Below are 23,043 nucleotides of genomic sequence, written 5' to 3'. Positions count from 1 at the left end.
AGTCACAGTTACCTCATTTAGAAATGGCACATGCTACATAGTTTGTCATTACCATGCCTGCAAATGTCTACTGTATTTGCCATCACTGAACCTGCCCAGCCTTGTTTGTGAGCAAGGGTAGGAAGGGGCCTAGGAGAGAATCTGCGTGAATAATCACACCTAGAGAAAACACCTTTTTATCTAGGACATATACCCAATTCCAAGCATGGTCTGGACACTGTCTTGAGGTCTGTTCTAGCAGGAGAAATGAAACTACAAAGGAGAGGGAAAAAAGGTGCTTTCTGAGGGCAACCTAAAACCTGGGCAACATGTCCCAGCCAAACATGACTTATGCACACCATCACTCTCATTAGGATCTACCAGACTCTCCATGTGATTTTTTTTTCTAGGCTTTAAGATCATTTATATAAATACTCTTAGTAGGTGTGATCAGCGTATGTTAACCATCTGTTTCAGCCAATATGTGAAAGCATTGTCGCTTTTCAAGCATTTCAAAATCAAATGGAGAACCAAAGGCATTAAAAATAAAGCGCTGGCACACCATCCTCGGGCTGACCGTGGTGGACGTTTTGAGGGCAGCCGATCCACAGCCTGTGCGCCCCGCACCACCTCCTGTGGAAGCTTGAGCCGGCTGTGTAGCTTTCTTCCTTTGTCTCATAACCATGTCCACCAATGAGAATGCTAATTCACCAGCTGCCCGCCTTAACAGATTCAAGAACAAGGGGAAAGACAGTACAGAAATGAGGCGGCGCCGAACAGAAGTTAATGTGGAGCTCAGGAAAGCTAAGAAGGATGACCAGACGCTGAAAAGGAGAAATGTCAGCTCTTTTCCAGATGCTACTGCTTCTCCACTGCAGGAAAACCGCAACAACCAGGGCACTGTAAATCGGTCTGTTGATGATACTGTCAAAGGCATAAATAGCAACAACTTGGAAAGCCAGCTCCAAGCTACTCAAGCTGCTAGGAAACTGCTTTCTAGGGAAAAATAGCCCCCCATAGACAGCATAATACGGGCTGGTTTGATTCCAAAATTTGTGTCCTTCTTGAGCAGAATGGATTGTAGTCCCATTCAGTCTGAATCTGCTTGGGCCCTCACTAACATTGCTTCCGGGACATCAGAACAGACCAAGGCTGTGGTAGACGGAGGTGCTATCCCAGCATTCATTTCTCTGTTGGCATCTCCCCACGCTCACATCAGTGAACAAGCTGTATGGGCTCTAGGAAACATTGCAGGTGATAGCTCGGTTTTCCGAGACTTGGTTATCAAGTATGGTGCAGTTGACCCGCTGTTGGCACTTTTGGCGGTTCCTGATGTGTCATCTTTAGCATGTGGTTACTTATATAATCTTACCTGGACACTTTCAAATCTTTGTCGCAACAAGAATCGTGCACCCCGCTTAGACTCTGTTGAGCAAATTCTTCCTACTTTAGTTCATCTCCTGCATCACGATGATCCAGAAGTTTTAGCTGATACCTGCTGGGCTATTTCCTACCTTACCAATGGTCCAAATGAACGGATTGAAATGGTTGTGAAAACTGGGGTTGTACCCCAACTTGTGAAGCTTTTAGGAGCTACTGAATTGCCAATCGTGATTCCTGCGCAAAGAGCCATAGGGCATATTGTCACTGGGACAGATGAACAGACTCAGGTTGTAATAGATGCAGGAGCACTTGCCATCTTTCCCAGCCTGCTAACGAACTCCAAAACCAATATTCAGAAGGAAGCTACGTGGACAATGTCAAACATCAGGGCTGGCCGCCAGGACCAGATACAACAAGCTGTAAATCATGGATTAGTCCCATTCCTTGTTGGCGTTCTCTCTAAGGCAGACTTTAAGACACAAAAGGAAGCTATATGGGCTGTGACCAACTATACACGTGGCAGAACAGTTGAGCAGATGGTATACCTTGTTCATTGTGGCGTAACAGAACCGTTGATGAACTGCGAAAGACACCAAAATTACTCTAGTTATTCTGGATGCCATTTCAAATATCTTTCACGCTGCTGAGAAACTAGGTGAAACTGAGAAACTTAGTATAATGATTGAAGAATGTGGAGGTTTGGACAAAATTGAAGCTCTACAAAACTATGAAAATGAGCCTGTGTGCAAAGCTTCATTAAACTTGATTGAGACGTATTTCTCTGTGGAGGAAGAGGAAGATCAAAATGTTGTGCCAGAAACTACCTCTGAAGGGTTTACATTCCAAGTTCAGGATGGCACTGCTGGGACCTTCAACTTTTAGATTGTACACCTGAGGCATAAAGTTGTTTGTTGTGTACTATGTTTGGTAGAAGTTTGTCTTACTGTTTCTCTACTAAGAACTCTTTTTACACGTGGTTTGTTATTGTAGCACTTTTTACAAAGAAACTATTCTTTTTTTTTAAATTTTTTTAAAATTTATTATGTATTTATTTATTTATGGCTGTGTTGGTCTTCGTTTCTGTGCGAGGGCTTTCTCTAGTTGCGGCAAGTGGGGGCCACTCTTCATCGCGGTGCGCGGGCCTCTCATTATCGCCGCCTCTCTTGTTGCGGAGCGCAGGCTCAGCAATTGTGGTTCACGGGCCCAGTTGCTCCACGGCATGTGGGATCTTCCCAGACCAGGGCTCGAACCCGTGTCCCCAGCATTGGCAGGCAGATTCTCAACCACTGCGCCACCAGGGAAGCCCAAGAAACTATTCTTGAACAGTTCCAAACTGTACATACTGTATGAAGCTTCTCCTGTCAATGGGTTTCTTATTTCTATGTGCAATTTCGTATCTTGCAGTGTCCTGTAAATAAAGATTAAATTCCACCCTTTTCTTTAAAAAATAAAAAAAAAAAAAAGTGCTGATAGGGTAAAATGGCAAGCTTGAGAAAAGAATGCCAAATCTTTAAAATCTACTCTAAATTTATTTCATACAACTTGGTCATCCATGAACTTTCTGTAGGTGATTAAATTCATTGTGCTTATTATCTGTACAGCTACTGACCAGTAGCAGACGTCATGACTGGATTAATGCTGGGGAAATGCTGATTAGATAATGTGGATCCACACTGGCTCATCACACTCGTACTCAGATGAAGCAGCTCTCACGGGCAAACTAACCCACATGGTTGAGAATGAGAATAAATGCCCTAGCTAACCTGTGTACCAGTTAGGATCCCAGGTTAATAACCAGGCTTTACTTATTTTGGTCACCTACCTTGAGTGTCAGGAATTATACATATGAAAGAACCAAAGTATTAGTCATGGTATATTTTAAAGTTGGTTGCAGACATAACATAGAAATTTCATTCCTGCGACCTCTATTCTATTACTCCAGTTCCCTTGCTTTATTCCCCTTTATTTGTGGTCAATGCCATCTGACAGGACATTTAGAAAGAGTTTAATGTAAATCTTCAGAGTATGCCCATGACCATTCTCTACCTGGGAAACTGGAGAGGCAACCTCTTCCACCAAAACAGCACTGACACTGCTTAGAAATCCCTGTGAGGGGCAAGGAGTGTCAGGCACACAAACAGGATCAGTTCCCCTCACAGGAGGCAGGCAACTCATCTAACATTTAACAAAGCAACCATTTTTCTGTGTGCTTCAGAGTCTTTCTAGAGCCCCAGATGCTTAACCTAGCCTGATCACCAGTCTTCCAATATGCCATTATAAATGGAGAAAAGTTCTTAAGCTTTTACTTCAGTAGCTGGCTGAGTTACATTATTAATATCTGTATCATAAGGCTACTTCAGGACATAGCTGAGTAAGGCTTCTAGCTCTTGAATCTCGTTCCCTCTAACAAGATCCAAATACTGGGCATCACAATGGAGTGTGGGTGGGTAGCAGTTATTCTTTCACGCTTGTGGGTAACCATCTGATTCCAGGACTACCACATGTTGCAGATGGCCCTCCCTTAGGGAGGGTGTAGAATGGCCACTGCCTACCCTCCATTTGCCAGCAGTGGAGGACACTGTACCTTTTTTTTTTGGCTTCACTGGGTCTTCACTGCTGCGTGTGGGCTTTTCTCTAGTTGCGGTGAGCAGGGGCTACTCTTCGTTGCGGTGCACGGGCTTCTCATTGTGGTGGCTTCTCTTGTTGTGGAGCACAGGCTCTAGGCGCACGGACTTCAGTAGTTGTGGCACGCAGGCTCAGTTGTGGCTCGCGGGCTCTAGAGTACAGGCTCAGTAGCTCCGCGGCACGTGGGATCTTCCTGGACCAGGGATCGAACCCGTGCCCCCTGCATTGGCAGGCAGATTCTTAACCACTGTGCCACCAGGGAAGTCCCGACACTATACATTTTTAATGAAGGGCAAGGAGACAGTAACACATGATGCCTTAAGGAAATATCACTTAAAGTCAAACATAAATTTCTCAAGCTATATGGACTGTGGATCAGCATTCTGTCCTCAAGACTTCTATCTAAAATCCTAAAAACGAAACTAACAAAATAAACCTCATCCCCACTCTAATAACCCAAATCCAATTTGGTGAAACCTTAAACATTGCTGGTTGTACTTTACCTGAGGACAGAGGGCTTCTAGCTGGCTTGCAGACATTCGAACAAGCTTTACACCTTCTTCATTGTTTGAGATGGAACAGGCCAAGTTGGCAACCTAGAAGAAAAGATAAAAAAGACCTTTGAAGATTTTTCTCTTTTAACTGCAAAGAAAAACAAATGTACACCTACCCCATCCCTGACCTTTACAGAACAAATGACAAAAGCACCAAAGGTGTTTTACTTCTCACAGATTGATTACCTGCTTATGAGGACAAATTTTTTAGCTCTGTGCTAAGGAAATTAAACTCATAACACAGGTCACACTGTAAGCTGGTGGCAGAACCCTGAAAGAACCTAGGGCTTGTAACTCACCGGCTTTACATGGGCTCTAACCTGCCTGAACAGTAACTTTAGAAAGAGGGTCTCCTGGTGTGAGACGTGAGAAAAACTAAGGAACCAAGGGCACCAAAGAATCATTGGTACCCTCAAATAAAAATGTACTTTGCAGCTGTTCTTGAAGGAAGGAAATCGAAATTCTAAGCTGCTGTTCTCATTTGACAGGTGAATGGACGCTTACTTTAAGCCAAGATGAGTTTTATTTGAACGCAAGGCTATTTTTCAAATTTAAAAAACAGCATTAACACATCAAGATGGACCCAAGGCCATCCTCATCAGAAATGGAAGAAGAAACAGAGATGATATCCCATAGTTAAGAGCAAAACTGTCTTTTAACTGGTTTCTCAAAAGCACTGACAGCTGGACTGTTTCCTGAATGACGCTATTTCATTTGAACTAAAATCTTTACCTTGCCATCCAACTGCCTCAATGACACTACTCATGTAGCCAGAAACAGTCCTTCCAAGTTGTATCATACTTCTGCTGAAGCTCTGGCTGTGCTGAGAATGTTGTTCTGTAGCGGCTGCTAGGGCTGTGATCACTTACCAATGTTTCTAAATAAACAGGCTTGCCAATTCCGTTAGCAACACCAAGGACCAACTGAATACACAGTGCTGAGACATATCTTACCACAGGTGCAAACTGAGTTATGAATGATAGAGGCATAGGCAGTTGAATATCAGAGGCACTTTCTGAGAATTTAAAATGCCAGAGTAAACAAGGGCAATGGCAATAACCTTTGATTTTCACTCCTCCACCCAAGTTAAGCACATAAAGGCACAAGAAAAATTATATACCATTACTGTTGTTCGCAGTGTTACAGTTAGGGATTATCAGCTTTCTGTAAGACTGCGAACTATCACAATCCTGCAATGCCTAATCACAAGGAGAAACAAAAGAACTAACATGCAACTTAAACATAAAAATGTACGGAAAAAGAAAATTAAGTCAGATCTTTAATGGGTAGGGGCCTTCAAAATCACATAAAAGAAGTAAGATTTATACTCTCTGAACGTTACAATTCCACTTTCCAGTGTCAACTGGACCTGAGCAAAGAGGCACTTCTATTCATGATGACAGTCTATAGAGATGATTGTTGATTTCTATTTGTTTCCTTTAAAAGTGCTACAAAATATGACCTAAGCTAAATTCTGTAGAACATAAAACTTTTACAAACATTATCCCTCAAATGTACATTTTATGGTGCTCTACTGAAGAAGTAAGCTTAAATTAGATGTGTTTATGAAGCCACAGCTTCTATTGCTTCACTGTCTTTTAACAAGGCATTTTGAAACCAAATATAAAATTTGAGGTTGATGACTGAATTAGCAACTTGGGACTAACAAAGATCCCTAGTCCCACCCTATGCCCACCATTTTCGGAGGCCAGTCAAATGTTAGATTCAGGAAGGTCTGTCACTGTTTCTGCCTTCCACTCTCTAGCCACTACTAGTACAATTTTATATTCTCCCAATTTTATGAATCTGTAAAACTCAGAAAAAAATAATTAAATTAAGAAGCAAAGGATTACAATAAGTATTATCTACTACAGATCAGACACACGAGATGGTGTGTGGCGAAAGGCTGAAATGGCTGACTTCTGTACACCATCTTTCCTGTTTCCTGATACAAATCCTAACAAGACTTAGGAAGACTTCTTCTTTATTTTAAAAACATTACTTTAATGTTCTATAAGAGTACACTGCCTGTTTCAGGAGGCCACCCCGCCTGCCCTGGGAGGAGGAAGCGGGCGCCTGTCACTGACAGTCTTCTCCAGATGAATGAGCTTCAATTCACCCTCCAGGGAAAGCGCCACTCACTTCTAACAATGACAAATGTGCAAATGCAACATCTCGACCACAGCTCTCTGAGAAGCTAACCTCATATACTAGTGCCAGGCTTGACTGCCGTGAAAGCTGGGAATGAGGGAAGGGGCTTCCTAAATACCTCTTTGTGGGGCTCGAGAAATCTGAGATAGCAGCTAAGTAGACTGAAGAAGTTTCTGAAGTTTGAATCAAAAATACTCAGAGCAGCTAACTTCCAGAGAACCTAGCAGAGCTGAGACTTTGAAGAGTGATGAGCAACATCTCTAATTTGCTCTGGGAATAAATTTTTATATCTTTGCTACCACAGTAATTTGTGTATTAACAATTTAAACATCTTAGATTCCCGCTAATCTAAGAGGTGGGCTAAGATTGACACTACGACTACCAGCTTTGGAATCATGAGCCCTCTTTTGCACTACTTCTGCCTATCCCATTTAAGTTTGGATCCTGTAGAAGAACACAACATTTCAGAAAACTTTCAACTCCCTGATTTAAAAAAACCAAAAAACAGCACTGGGCTTTAGCTGGTTTTAGGAGTAGCCCAGTAATAATCTGTGCTGTGCAGGAAAAAATTGTCACAGCCAGGCTGTGTCAAATCAACAAATATGACATCTGTACATGACAGGAAAGACAACTTTTCAGACATTTAGGAAAGCTCTAGAATTTCTTTACTTAAATAAAATGTATGAAACAAGGTTATAAGGGGGAAAAATATACCATTATGACAAATTTTCCTCTGTTATACATGTGCTGATGACTTTAAATAAATTTAAAATTTGTTTAAGTCAAACACTTTAAGTTGTTTCCCACTGCCCCTTACCCTGGAACCTTTGCAGGAAGACAAGAAGAGATTTGTTTTTCTTCTTGGTAATAAATTAATGACCTACTCTCATAGTAGCCTATACCTGTTGTGGAGGTGAAACAAGTGACAAGAATTGTGGAACAGGGAGCTTTTAAGTCTAAGTAGTGACACCACGACCTGAGTAGCATGCTGTAAAGTTGAAGCTCAAAATCTACATCACTTGCCATGTGATCTTGGGTCAAGCTACCACCTGAGTTTTCTTCTTTACAATGGTTAAGCTCTCTGTACTCTCAAAAAATCCAAATAATAAATCAACTTTTCCAAACTTGTCATATATGAAGAGAGAAGTCCCAAATGCACATCATATAAATTTCAGAACCACTCAAGAAATTTCTAACAATTACTTCCAAACCCACAGAAGAAATGATGATGGAACAGAGGTCAAGCTTCCAACTTCCAATTTCCAGGGACAGGTGTTGGCTATCTTATTAGGAGGAACAAGATAGCTAACCAAAAAGTGAAGCACACATGGGTGATAGAAAACTTCCAAACTGGACTGTGATGATGACTGCATAGTTCTGTAAACTTAGTAAAAACCATTGAATTGTACACTTAAAATGGGTGAGTTTTATGGTATATAAATTATACCTCAATCATGCCGTTAAAAAAAAAAATGTAGGGTAAGCAGGTGAGTAATTAAGGGAAATTAGCAGAGGCTAGAAATGAGAAAGCAGAAATTCAGAGAGGTAAGCAAGCACTGAAAACTGTTTATGAAGGGGAGTATGTGTGCCATTCTGTGGTCAGAACTTGGGTTTTTAATGTGTCTCATAAGGTAGATGCCTTAGATGAGAGAATCTGCACAGAGCTGGGACAGCCAAAAGGCAACATCCTAAGTGAAAGAGTGAATTAAGAGAAAAGTCAACATGAAGAGCAAAACAGTAGGATACTTGCCAGTGTAAGCCCTAATCACTCCCTCAAGGAGGAGAAAAAAAAAAGGTCTCTCCTGTAAATTCTAACCAAAGGCTGGCCCTCCTCAGGGGTTTAGGTATAGAAATTATATTATTTATCTGGCCCCCAAAACTTTTAGGTTTAGGAGGTCATGTATTAGTAGTCTCCGTAAGCAACTGGCAGAAGTAAATATAAATGGAAATTTTCTCTGATGGAAGGTAATCTAAACCCAGGCCTCAAAGAATTCCCAAATACGAAATACCAGGAATGTGAACCCACAATAAAAAATACAGGAAGTACATAAGGAAATAAGGCATCTTGAGCAAAAGGAAGCAAAAGAACTGTGTAATCAGATCCATGACTTGCAGATACTTAAATGATCAAAAGTGGAGTATTAAGAAATATTTTTTACATTAACAGAGATAACAGAAAGTATACAAAGTATAGAAAAGGAAAAACACACTCAAAAATAACTAGGCAGATTTGAGAAGGATCAAAATAGAACTTTAAGAGAAAAGTAATAATGTCTACCATTTCTAGAAATTTAAAATAATATCGACTAGACACTGCTGAAAAGAGAATTACTAACCTGGAAAGTCAAACTGAAGAAATTATTCAGGAAAACCAAGACATTTTCATGACATGGAAACCATAAAATGAATTAAGAGACATGAAAGATAAATTGAGGTCTATTATTCAACTATGAGGATTTCAGAAGGGAAGACAGGGAGAATGCAAAAGAGGCAATACTGAAAGAGGTAACAGCTGAAAATTTTCAGCATGGATGAAACAACTTTCAGATCTGGGAAGATAAATTCTAAGCAGAGTAAATAAAAGGAAATCTACACCCTGAAACACTGAAGTGAAGCTTTAGAACAAAGGTGATTTTAAAAACAGCCAGAAAGTAAATACAAATTATCTACAAAGAAAGCTCAGTGAGACTGACTGCTGATTTCTCAGCAGCAACAATGGAAGCCAGAGATAGGGTAACAATATTTTCAAATCCCTGAAGAGAGGAGTGGGGGGGGGGAAATCATCCTAGGACTACACATCCAATAAAATTATTTTTTCAAGAATTAAGCCAAAATAAAGACACTAAGACAAAACAAAGCCAAAACCAATCTCAGAGCATTTACTCCAGACAGATCTTTCCTGCCTCAACTAAAGGTGTTTAATAAAGATGCTTCAGGAAAAAAGGAAGCAATCCCAGAAGGAAGGTTTAATATGCAAGAAGAAATGGAAGCAATGAAAATATGGTATCAGGTAAATTTTATGTAAAAGTTGAAATAAGTGAATAAAGCAATACCAACAGTGTCTAACTCATGGGGCTAAAAATTAAGAGAACCAAAATACTGTACAACAATAATATCTAAGTTAGAGAATAACTAAAGTCAAGGCATTCTAAGAGTCTCATATTGTTTCAGAAGGAGGAAAAGATACTACTTAACCTCAACCTCTGAATTAAACATGCATGCTTAAAATATCCAGAGTTGCTACAAATAAAATGGAGTGTATGATTTCCAAATGAGAAGCGGGGGGTGGGGAATAGAAGGAAGTGGGAGGACTCAATCAATCCAAAAGAGGGAAGGAGAGTTAGAAATAGAGGAGGAGGAATGGAAGCAGTGGGTTAAGAAGGGGAAAGAGAGAACAAAAATGCAATGGTAAGAATGAATCCACATGTTATAATGATAATAAATGTGTGTGTACAAAACTCCCTAATTAACAGGAAAAAAACCCCTGCTAACCTGAATAACAATAACTAAACATATGCTCTTTACAGGATACATTTAAAACACAAAGAAACAGGAAGGTTGAACATTATTTTAAAAAAGAAAGAAAGCTACACTGGGATGATCAGGAGGAAGCACTGGACTCACAGACTCACAGCCCTCAGTTCTCCTAATATTGTTACTGGGAGGCTGAAGGCCACATGCTGGGTTAGCTCCTCATCACAGCTCTTTGGAACTCAACTCAGCGTCAACTGAATGTTAATGACCTTGCCATTTTAGAGGGAATTTACAAGAAAAAAAAAATCATGTGGACTCTGTCACTACATTTATTATTAAAATGTTGAGGACCCTATGTATTAAATCATTCACTGCCCCTTATGTAAAAGTCCCAAGTAAGGAATTTTTTTAACATTTTACGATAGGCTTATTTCCCATGAAAAAATGGGCATACTTCTTCCATTCTAAAGACAATACACAACTGATTGTGTGTCTTCCTTTCCTCCATGCTACCAGGAAGTGCAGTGCCACAACCAAACTCAAGCATGGCAATTATAGCTCGTAATTGTGTATTATTTCTCTCCTACATCCTGATTTTCTACATCTACCTTATTTTATCTTACATGTTTTTGTTCAAAATAAGCCATGCCAAATCTAATTTTAGGAAGAGGCAGGATATAAGTATCTCTAGTAACAGGATTAGAAATTGTGAATTTACTAAAACATCATAAACTATTTTAAACAGCTTGGCTATTTGATATTTTTAAAAAGGCTTTCATGTGTAGATAACCACCCAGGTGATATTGTCATCACTTCCATTTACATATTATACTGATCACTTAAAAAGTTCCCTATTTCTGTCTAGTCTCCTGAATAATCTGTCAATAAAGCTAGGAAGGGTGCCTGTCTAAACACTAGTCCATTAGCTCTACTGGTGAGGCAATAGGAGGGCCTACACTCTTTTCTGAAGCAGGGCCAGAGTTGGGCAGAGTGCTTCCTTAATTGTTCCTGCCAACACTCCAAGAGAAAAGAATCTCAATGCTCCTTGAGAACAAGATACATCCATCGCCTTCACCTGACCATCCCAAAATTTGACTAGGTGGTTAAGTTCAGCCAAAAAAGCTTGGTGTTAAGATGTTAAAATAGTACAGGGAAGACACTTTGGTCTTACACAACCCCATGCATGGGAAATTACACACCCTTGAAAATGTGAGAAAACCAAGCTCAATATGCTCAGGAAATTCTTCTTGATTCCAAGGTCAGCATTCTTCCCTAAGAATACCCAACTGCTTTCATGCAAACATCCTACAGTCCTGGAAAACTGAAGCTTCATTTGATGTGCCATTTGCAAGAACTTCAACCTATAGTATTGTACAGAGGTACTGAGAAAATATCCAAGATGTCACAGGCAGATCGTATAAGGTCAGTGTTTAATTCAAATGCCCCTTACAGAGGTTTCTTCAAGGTCACTTTACTGCATATTATAAGCACAACACAGAATAAAAGTTATAATGCAGATCATTCAATTTGCAGTTAAAATACGCATTTCAAGCCAATAAAGCCACACCCTATGAAGTCCTGGATAATGGGAAATACTTGGTCCTGGGGTGGTGGTGGTGGGGGCATAGCAAGTAATGATAATCCAGCTCAAAATCATACCAGTTACATTTACTTTTTGGTTCTTAATTCACAAGGCAATGAACAAAATACTATCTTATTGTACAGTGTCTCGGGCTGAGGGGAAAGGGATACTAAATGATAGACAGTTTTTACAGGCAAGATTTCATGAATTGTATTTTTCCTATTTCACTTTCAATTCATGAAATTGAAAAAGGAACCAGAAGACAGCAAAATTAAAAAGGGAAAACTGATTGCTCTTTAGCTATTAAGCTACTCACAGCAAAGGAGGTAGGCAAAGAATGAAGCAATTAAAAAGGACACATGGGTGTTGCATTATTGACAAAAAGGTTAATATTTCTGACAGAAAATAAATTTTTCACCTCAATACACTAAACTGACAAGCAACATAAAGAAATCATTAACTTGATATGGGAGAAACAGTCAAGTATAAAAGGTGTTATCGTTACCTTGAAGCATGGCCATGCCCTTTCATAAACATGAAAGAAAAGCCCTCAGTGCTATATTCCAGAACAGAAGAAAATGGTGAACAGAAGGGCCACCAGCTCATCAATACTGACCCTCAGCTCCTGCTCCCCTACTCACTGGCCTTGAGACGCACAACCTCTATGTACCCTTCACATAAGAAAAGGGGATTCAATACCATGTGGGGAGGTAATAGATCCCACTGACAACTGTAGTGTGAGGCAGTCAGAGGTCCTAGTCAGACCCTGAGAAAATAAGAGCAGCCACACAGCAAACACTCTGTTATTTGCTTTCCCAAGTAAAATCACAGTCATTTAATAAGGATCCAACAGGCAGCAGGCACCACACAGCCTTCCAAGCACTATGCCAACACAGAGGGGCTGGAGAAATTCACTTCTGCTCATAAAACCTCACGAGTCAGTATGTGGTTTTTATTCTTCAAGCTAATCTTGTATTTCCATAATGTGGTATACAGAGAAGGTACCATAAGATTCCCATTTCTCTGCGGATGCTATCCCTAATACTACTCAGAAACTATTAATACATTTGAAGCAACTTTACATGACAACCCAAATTAGAGCATAACCTTTTTACACTATTTTATTTGGCCGGGGTGGGCAGGGACAGAGATCAAGACAAAAATTAAGGAATTTGTAACTGGCTGAACGGCTAACTATATACAAAGAACTGTACAATCAACACAATGATTTCTAGTGGCAAGCTGAAAGAAAGGTTCTATCCTATGGGTTGTCTTAGACAGTATTTTATAAACATATTAGATAAAAGGAGAAAAGACATGCTTATTTTTTAAAAAAGAAAGAAATGATACAAGTTTGGAAGGGGCTGTCAATAATATGAAGAGCAATGCCAGCAATAGTCCTGACAGGACAGAACACTAGACTGACTCTAAGAAGTTTATACTGGATGAGTGTCAAAACAGAGAGAGCCAAACAACCAACTGCACCCACACAGACCAGGATGGAGAAGATGGAATTGAGCAGCAGCACCTCTGGAAGCAAAATCCTGGAGCTGACTGACTGTGAGGTCACTGCCCAAAAGCCAATGGAAGCTTTGGCTGCTCTATCTCCATCCGCCCGTTCTTGCAGCAGGTGTTCAATAAGGACTGGCACTTAAGTGGCGAGCATTCAGAGAAGAGGCAAAATGAAGAGAGCCTCTCAAAGGCCTGAGGAAATCAGCTAGACTAGTGCTGTCCAACAGGAATACAATGTGAGCCACATTAAGAGGTGAGATTAGAAAAAATAATATTTAATCTCAAGATAATATATTTCAACATGTAATCAATAAAAAAGATAATGAAATCTTTTACATTCTTTTTCCATGCCACATCTTTGAAATCAGGTGTCTATTTTCACCTATAGCTCCTCTCAATTCATTTGTGTGCAGCAGTAAAAAGATGGACAGGGAGTGTTCCAGAGAAGGAGACTGTGGCTCCCCTTTCCTAACAACCAGAGAATCCACCAGTGGAAGGTGCTGCCTCTGGAAGGAGGGAGTTTCCCACTACAGAATGAGTCTAAGAAAGGTAAGTGTCAATACACGGATATTAAACAGAAGCGGGTTTATACACCAGAGGGAGAACCAATGATTCTATGAGAAAGAACCATTCACTTCGGAGAGAAGAGATGGACTCAATCAGAAAACTGGGCTCCTAACGGGTGAACCTCCAGGGAAAAGTAAAACCAAACAATGCAAGGAACACCAGATAAAACAAGTGGTAAATCACTGGGTAAATGGCCACAAACAGGATCTACATAAAGCTGTAGGAAACAAACCTGCCCTGTCTTACCTCTTCCATGTGGTGTTCATGGCTGGGTAGCAAGCTACCCGAAAACCATGCCCTCCACATTCCTGCAAGATGGGGAGGTGTTGTATAATAAAAAAATGTCTGGTCTTTGCACTGGATTCCTGGGAGGAAACTTCTAAATCCTTGAGAGATTTCAGGAGTGACAGGAGTGTCTTTCTTATTCATCATTTATGCTAACGAGGTAACTCCAGGTGAGCCCCTATATATGTTAGACTAATGAGATGACTGAGGATGGGGAGGCCACCATGCCAACCATGTGATTAGAGGATGGGGGCTTTCAGGAAAAACCAAGGTCCACGGAAGGAAGGGATTCTATCAGTCATACCTACGTAATGAAATCTCAGTAAAAACTCTGGATGCTGAAACTCAGTGGAGCTTCCTGGCTGAACCATCAATGTGCCAGGAGAGTGACATACCCTCATCCATGGGGAGAGGACAGGAAACTCTGTCTTTGAGACCTTCCCACACTTTACCCTATGTGTCTCTTCATTTGGATGGACCTGATTTGTATCCTTTACAATAAAATGCAGTCATAAGGATAGCACTCTCCTGAATTCTATGAGTTGTCCTGTCAAATTACTGAACCTGAAGTGGGCCATGGAAACCCTCCAAATTTGTAGCTAGTTGATCAGAAGAGCAGGTGGACCGGGGACCCTCAAACTTGCAGCTGGCATTTGAAATGAGGGCAGTCTTGTGAAGAAGGGATGAGAGGTCATGGGAACCCTTGAATTTGTAGACAGTTGGGTCAGAAGTACAGGTGGGCTGGGGACTCCCCTAACTTGCAGTTGGCATCTATAGTGAGGGCAATCTTACTGGAAATTATGCCCTTTACCTGTGGAGTCTGTGCTAATTCCAGGTGGTTAGTGATAGAATTGTATTTCAATATTTTAGGAGGACAAACATATCTGGCAGAATTCTCAGTGGCTGCAGAATCTGAGCCCTTCCTTTCCTGCCAGAGGCCTATCACCACCAGCCCTTCCCATCTTTCACATAGCACCCTTACTCCCCCTAAACCCCAGGAAAAATGGCAAATGGCCCCTAAAACCGAAGTTGGCCTGCAGAAATTTACTCCACTTAAGAGGGGGAACTAATAAAAAGAAAGGAAGATGTCAGGAGATTAACAAAATAATCACAATAAAGTATTTTACCTTTGCTTAAAACAAGTCTCTCACTAATTCAGTGTTTCATTATAATACAAAAGTACTAGTGTGGGGAGGAGAAGGCTTGTCATTGAAGAATGAAGTTCTGCCTTGAATCAGGAATTTGAGGCTTCTATAACAAACACTTTAAAAATTCATTTCCTTTCCATGCACACATGCAATTATATACCCTAGGATCTCTATTACCATAAATGTAATTTAAATGTTTGCAGAATGATACTACAAGGCCTTTGGTTATGCCTCAAGCAATGAAAAGCCATGTGTTATTTAATACACATATATTATGTGTGTGGGATGATGGGGGTGGAGGGCATGGAGAGGGGAGAGAGGTGAGAAAGGAGTCAGAAGTGAGTTGTGACAGGGACTATCAAAATCTAAACATTAAGGGGCCCTTGGTTAGCTCAGAATGAAATAAAAAGTATAAGCATGGACAAAGTTCCTGGAGCAAGGTCTCCAAACCCACCAGGTCCATCTAGTGCTTCTTACTGGGCATAAGGCTGTCCACCACGCCAGTAGGCTTGAGTGGCACAGCCCTCATTGTGGGAGGAATGCAAGTTACTTAACCTCTCTAAGCCTGTTTCCTTACCTGAGAATGTGGAAAGTACATTGTATTTGCATATACATGGTACACAGCAGGTGCTCAACAAGTGTCAGTTCTGTTGGATGGAGAGGCTGAGGACTGTACGGCAGGTCCTTATAAAGAGCCCTCCAGCTGTAGAACAGAAAAGGGCTGCCCTGTGAGGTTCAGCCTGCCATACTCTTTCAGATGCCCTTTCCCATGCCATTACTGCTACCTGTTACCCAAGGCCATGGGCTGGCAGTGTTCTTGCTTCCTGCCTCACAGGCACGCTTTCTAAGATGTAGGTTACCTACAGGAGGTTGGCTTCCTGAAGACAATCTTTGTGAAGACAATCTTTGTACATTTGGAGGTTACACCTCATGCAGTCATATGACTACTGTGAAAAGATTATGCTTAACGGAGACACAAAATGCAAGTCTTCTAACCAAATGCCAGAATCAGTGACTTGAATAGCAGACTGACCTACGTATTTTGCACATAATTAATTGAGATGACAGTAACGATTAATGTTCAAAGAAAATTAGATTTAAAATTAGTAACACATTTAATGTGATATCTGATGTTTTCCTTAGAATATTTTTATGGTACTAACCTGGCCTAATGTCACTATAAATCCAAATGTACAAGAAACACATTATACATAAAAGGCCCATTTTCTGTTCTTACATAATGACCAACTTACCAAATGGTCTACGGAATATCTCTTCCAAATATTAGATGTTTTACATTAGGGTTACAAAATTAAATAAGTTGGGTATATGCTTACAGTGTGTCAAATTTTTGAAATAAAGTAATAATGAAATCAATTAAACAGTAACATAATTTCAGTAATCAAAAGGTAGGAGGCAAGCCTAACTTATCTGGAAATTAAATAGCAACTCACTCTTTCTTCTTGTCGCCAAAAAAACCAACCACTAACATACAGATGTCTACTGTTCAAACATATCTAATTAGCAGCACATTAGGGCTCAGTTTCTTCAATTTTTTTTTTTTGGCTGTGCCATGTGACCTGGCTTGTGGGACCTTAGTTCCCCAACCAGGGATTGAACCTGCGCCCTCGGCAGTGAAAGGGCAGAGTCTTAACCACTGGACCACCTGGGAATTCCCAATTTCTACAATTTTAAAACAAGATGATGGAGCTAAGTCTGTGTCTCAGGCAAAGGGTTAAGCACTTGACATACATCATCTCTTTGAGATCTCAAAATAATCCCTAGATAGGCATGATTAGTATCTTCATTTTACAGTAAGAAATGGGAATTCAGAGGGGTTCAGTAATTTGCCAGGATGCAAGCCCAGGCAGTATGACTCCTAAGCTCCAGCTTCTAGCCACTACTTTCTACAGGGTCTTCTGAGTTTAAGCATGTCATGATCTATCTTTATTTGCATTAACACTAAGTGGAGATGTTAAGTTTCCAGGATAAAGACTACCTATATTTAATTATGTATGTAATTAATGTAAACTGACCAAAATGGTAGTTTTGGATAGACGTTAATAATGAAAGACTTTCATCTTACACATATTGTACATTAGATGAGCCCCTAAATTTTTCTGCTGATTAAATACTGTGGTTAAAAATCACCACAGTCCACCAAGTTACACATAATTAATAAAACTGCTAATACACTTACCTCAATTAATTTGTTGGCATGTTCACGGAAAACTTGGGCATATTCTTTAACTTCTTTCTCATTTCCATTCTTTGCAGCTTCAATCAATACTAAAAGTGGAACGTTGGTTTCCAGAAATGAATCTGAAACATGGTCCATGACAGCTTTGCGGAGCTAATAATTAAATTGTAAAAATTTGATTTTATTTCTACCAAGAAGCTAGATTGCTTTTTTTCTCTGGCACTTTTAAATCTAATGGAAGCTCATGACAGTTTGGCTGCACTTATATGAGGACCCCTCATGTAAGCCATGCAGTTATATAATCTGCAACACAGGAAACACAATTGTGGAGATAACAGCTTATACTACAGTTATAGCATTTCAGCAACAGAATCTCAGTTTTCAAAATAAAATCCTTTTTTTCTTGGGAATTACAAAACTAAAGCTTGTATCTTAAAGGAATAATAAAAAACTGAACAGAAAACAGCTCTAGATTGAATTGGCACATAGCCTTGAAATATATATATAATCAGCCTGATTGGCTAAATAAAACTGAGAAGGGAGAAAAAAAGCACTTTCTGGTTTATCTGAACAGGGTGAGCACACTATGAACCTTAAAATTGAAAGGTTATCTTTATAACCATTTGTGATACTACTTTACCAAAAGGAAGATGTATAGATACAGTCCATCTTTAATTCTGCTTTATATCAGACATGAACAATAAAATGTTTCTCCACTAAGTCAGGAGATTGTTTGTATTACTACTACAACTTCTTTTTAAGTCTTAATACACTGTTTTACAAATTCAATCCAACTTTTTCTTAAAGACTAAATCTCAATTTAATTCTAAAATGTTAATAGGATTATTTAACATTAAATGAAGAGAAAGACCCTCTGTACTTACTAACTCAGAAAACTGACGGCCCCAAATACCTCTATATCCACCATATTTGTACTAGAAACACATTTCCATCAAGGATCAAAATCAGAATGGGGCAAGTCAAATAAATAACTTCAATTTCTGTCTCTATTGTTTGTAAGTTAACATCACAAGATCCTTCAGGGTATTTTCACAGATCCCCAAGTCATTTTAAATTGATTTTCTTACCTAAACATCCTTTTCACACTAGAGCTAATTTATTCAGTCCATTCCAGTGGGACTGTATTATTCCAGGTCCCCAAGAGATTTTATTAGCCATTTAGAAGCTTATTAGCAAAAAACAAAGTCAGTTTTCTATGAAAATTCATCCGTTAACTCAAGAAAGAATATGTGCCCAGTATTTGTTGGGATTTTAACCAAAACAACAAAATTGAGAACTTGGGAAAGCAATCAACACTTCTTCCAGCTTACCTGCCTACGCAAGTCCCTGGTCTTCTTGGTCATTTTATCTATTGCAGAATTGAGTGCATCACTTCTTTCTTTACGTCCAGCCTGGAAAACAAGGAAAGAGATGCACATTGCAGTAATTTACAAGGAAATGTAATGATAGTCAATAACTAAGCTCAGATCAACATGGAAAAATCAATTTTTTTAGCCCCAAGTTGGGACATACAGGTGGTTGGGGAGAGCACCATGTGGCTTTGTTCATAAAAACCTAATTTTACAACTCTTAGGGGTTCCATATTATTTCATGATGGAAATTGAGGGAGTTCTGCCAAAATAAGAGAAGCCAAGAGGTGAGACTTTTGCTTAAAGTTCTGCTTGAAAAATTAAATTTATACTTTAATTCAAGGTTCAGCATACAACTGTTGGTGGGAATGTAAACTGATACAGCCACTATGGAGAACAGTATGGAGGTTCCTTAAAAAACTACAAATAGAACTACCATATGACCCAGCAACCCCACTACTGGGTATATACCCTGAGAAAACCATAATTCAAAAAGAGTCATGTACCACAATGTTCATTGCAGCTCTATTTACAATAGCCAGGACATGGAAGCAACCTAAGTGTCCATCGACAGATGAACAGATAAAGACGATGTGGCACATATATACAATGGAATATTACTCAGCCATAAAAAGAAACGAAATTGAGTTATTTGTAGTGAGGTGGATGGACCTAGAGTCTGTCCTACAGAGTGAAGTAAGTCAGAAAGAGAAAAACAAATACCGTATGCTAACACATACACATGGAATCTAAAGGAAAAAAAAATGGTTATGAAGAACCTATGGGCAGTACAGGAATAAAGAAGCAGATGTAGAGAATGGACTTGAGGACACAGCGTGGGGGGAAGGGTAAGCTGGGACGAAGTGAGAGAGTGGCATGGACTAATTATATACTACCAAATGTAAAATAGATAGCTAGTGGGAAGCAGCTGCATAGCACAGGAAGACCAGCTTGGTGGCTTTGTGACCACCTAGAGGGGTGGGATAGGGAGGGTGGGAGGGAGACGCAAGAGGGAGGAGATACAGGGATATATGTGTATGTATAGCTGACTCACTTTGTTATAAAGCAGAAACTAACACACCATTGTAAAGCAATTATAATACTCCAATAAAGATGTTAAAAAAAAAAAAAGGTTCAGCATACAACAATTTCATTAATGAACCAGCTCTCCAAGAACTGCAAGCAAGAACAGGTTATACCTGATTTTGAAGAACTCTGAGATATGAAGAATGTCAAAATGTGAAAGATGGTACCTGGCACTGAAACAATGTGAAACAACAAGTTTTAGAACTAAGATGTACCATGATGGATAGGAGTTAATAACGTATTTTTATACAGCTCAAATAAGAATGCTTTGTCAGATTACTTCAGTTAACAGTATATATTATAATATATACTGTTAACAGTATATATATACAGTATATATTATATTATACAGGCCAAATAAGTATGCTTTGTAAGATTACTTAAAATTCTAGGCTAAGCTTAACGCAATTGTATTGCACAGAAAAGAACCTATCAGCCACTCTGAGAGAGGTATGTAAATCAGCATTTGTTCAGAGGTCAGGGGGCTGAGTGGACATTTGCATTGGGGAACATTCTAAGCAGAATCAAAATGGATGGTATTTGAAAGAAAAGGGACAAAGGTAGTTATCCCAGGTAGAGATAGCTAGCCATGTGCTTAGAAATACCTAGTAAGACATCAGCTAGGTTAAACTACGAAATATATTAAAAGTTTTTCCTTACAAAATGCCCAGTCAACAAATGTGGCTCTTTCTGTAAAACATATAGTAATTACAGAAGAGATACAAATGGGCAAAGGAATTTACCCACTGTTCCTCTACCCATGGTCGCCCTCAAGACATTCTGGTATGGATATGCCATCAGTACATAAGTCAGCATAGTAGATAAATAGCCGGGGATGGGGAGATGTGGTTACATGCTTTCTGAGTGCCTTTTAATGTACATTTGTTACTCAATCTCTCTCTTATCCCCCATCTGTTAAATGGAGACAATGACACTTGTCCCTCTGCCTCCAACTCTGGGCTATTAGAAGAAAAGAGAAGGAATATTGATGGATACAGGTTATTTAGCAGAAGACAGAAAGGAGACAAAAAAGGACTTAAAATTAAAAGTTGAAATATAACTGACACATTGATATGGTCCCTATCAAATCTGGTCAGGGTCACACCCCTTACCTTTTCTTCCAACTGTACTGTCAATAAAGTTAAGTAATCCACTAATATTAATGGGTTTAAGGGGGAAAAAAAAAGAATCTCAACAAAAACTGAGAAAATATGAGCATTTCTACCTGTAGGAATAAACTGTGATTTATTCATGGCCATCAGTCATAAGAGAACTTGACAAGTATAATTAGTTACTGACAATCTCAAAGATCAAAATACCAGGATCTAAGGTAAAGGTGGCTAAAACTGAATTTAAAAAAAAAATCAAACTGACCTCATAATTAATGCTTAAATCAGGAAGGTCTCAGTACATTTCTTAGATACTCAAGCACTCACTTTGAAGTAAACCTAGTAAAATTTGTCATTGTACCTAGCTACATTTTTGGGGGTGTTTCTAATAGATCATTTACTCCAGAAAACATCTGTTATCTGAAATCCAAAGGTTGGGCTCAATAACCTCATGAGAGCCTAATTCCCTGCAATGTCCTCAATTTGGGTAGAAGGATTTATAATACTTAGAAAGTTATATAAAAGCAAATCCTTAAACTTGACTTTTGAGGGAATTACATTCACACAGCAAAATTCACACAACATGAATCTGTTAATTCTTTGTCAAACTACCTTAAAAATCAATTTGTCTTTCTTGTTACTGTAGGAAATAGAGGCTTATGCCTCATTAATCAGTAGGGAGCAGTTCAGAAGCAGTTACTTACTGAAGTTTTCAGGTTATACTAGACAGACCACCTTCTAAATCAAAGCATCCCTTAAAAAAACAGAAAAAAAAAAAAACAAACCAGTCCAAATAGCAAGTTTACGGTTCAATAATTTAAAATATAATAGGGGTGAGTACACACACTTACAAACGTAATAATGAGCTTGATGAAAGTAGAAGGCTTGCTGATCTATAAAACAAGATCTTACTTCTCTTTGATATTAAGGCTGTTATGATTTTGTATTTCTAGTTTTGGCTAGGCCAAAGTAAATTTGCCCAATGAATCTTTAAAATAAGTGACTCTCGGTTCCCACCTAATTGAGAGACTCTATTCCACTACGCAGAGAGACCACCCAGACTCACTCAATGTTGATATGTATGCCCCTGCTACACAGCGACAAAAGGGCTTTCTAAGAAAAAGATATGGCATGTTTGGGGTTTCAACATAAAGCTTCTCCTCAACTAGTAAATATCAGCTGAATTGAGGAGAGGCAAAGGTTATTAGCTGGGACTGCCTCTAAGCAACACAGTTTTGGCTGAGACAATGAAAGGGCTTTTAAAACCAATCTTTAAGAGAAGCATGAAGAAGCCATTCCACCTTCCTCCTGTGTGGACAGACTTCTATCTATTTAGACAATCTTTACTGAGCACTCTGCATCCACTGGAGTAGGCAGGATTAGCCATAATCCTTCTCTCAGAGGGTTTCTAATCTGAGATAAAATAATTCAGAGCAACCCCTAATTCAGCAAGACCCTGTATTGTGCCAGGCTTGACAGGAGTTCGGAATGACATAACAGTGGGTCAGAGCAGTTAAGTAAAAGTCATACAGGAAATTACATTTAAGTTTGTAATAGATTTTTTTTTTTAAGTATTAAGAACTAGAATTTCCTGGAGGATTTTACCCATTTTGGTGGTGACCTCTGGAAGAACAAACTTTTTTTTTCCTTCCAACGAACTATCTCCTGCCTCAGAAAGAGTAAGCATTCTCCTAAAACAAATCCACAGCTCTCAACCACCGATACCTTTGCCACAGATGACACTAGGTCTCAGTTCTGTGGTTGGTACATACGTCCACCAATTCCTTGCCCATACCCTACCACCTCTCCATTCTCTAACTCCATTCCAACTCTTCCCAGCTGGGAAGGGATGAAATATGTCTCTCACATTGCTGGTGGCATCTCAAGGCACATTTTAGTCCCTAGACATGATGTGACAAAGGTTCCTACAAAAGACTACTCAACCTGAAAAAGTAACAGCACAAAATAAACACAATGCTTCCAGGGAAAAACACAAAGTGAAAACTTCCACAATACTT

The 23,043-nt window shown here is 39.4% G+C and overlaps 1 protein-coding gene and 1 pseudogene across 1 annotated transcript in view; one reads left to right on the top strand and one right to left on the bottom strand.

Moving 5' to 3' along the window:
• CTNNA1 (catenin alpha 1) overlaps positions 1–23,043 on the bottom strand; it is a 186,074-nt gene that overhangs the window by 30,007 nt on the left and 133,024 nt on the right. Inside the window, exons 8-10 of the mRNA XM_068535961.1 lie at positions 18,792–18,872; positions 17,461–17,613; positions 4,491–4,583 (exon numbers count right to left, since the gene is read on the bottom strand). Of these exons, the coding sequence (XP_068392062.1) occupies positions 4,491–4,583; positions 17,461–17,613; positions 18,792–18,872 (327 nt within the window). The remainder of the gene's footprint in view (positions 1–4,490; positions 4,584–17,460; positions 17,614–18,791; positions 18,873–23,043) is intronic.
• Positions 595–2,244, top strand: LOC137758479 (importin subunit alpha-1 pseudogene; annotated as a pseudogene).

This window comes from Eschrichtius robustus, chromosome 2 (assembly GCF_028021215.1).
Source record: "Eschrichtius robustus isolate mEscRob2 chromosome 2, mEscRob2.pri, whole genome shotgun sequence".
In the NCBI taxonomy this organism is placed as follows: domain Eukaryota; kingdom Metazoa; phylum Chordata; class Mammalia; order Artiodactyla; family Eschrichtiidae; genus Eschrichtius; species Eschrichtius robustus.
The sequence above is the reverse complement of the archived record's forward strand: the minus strand, read 5'-3'. Positions and strand labels throughout refer to the sequence as shown.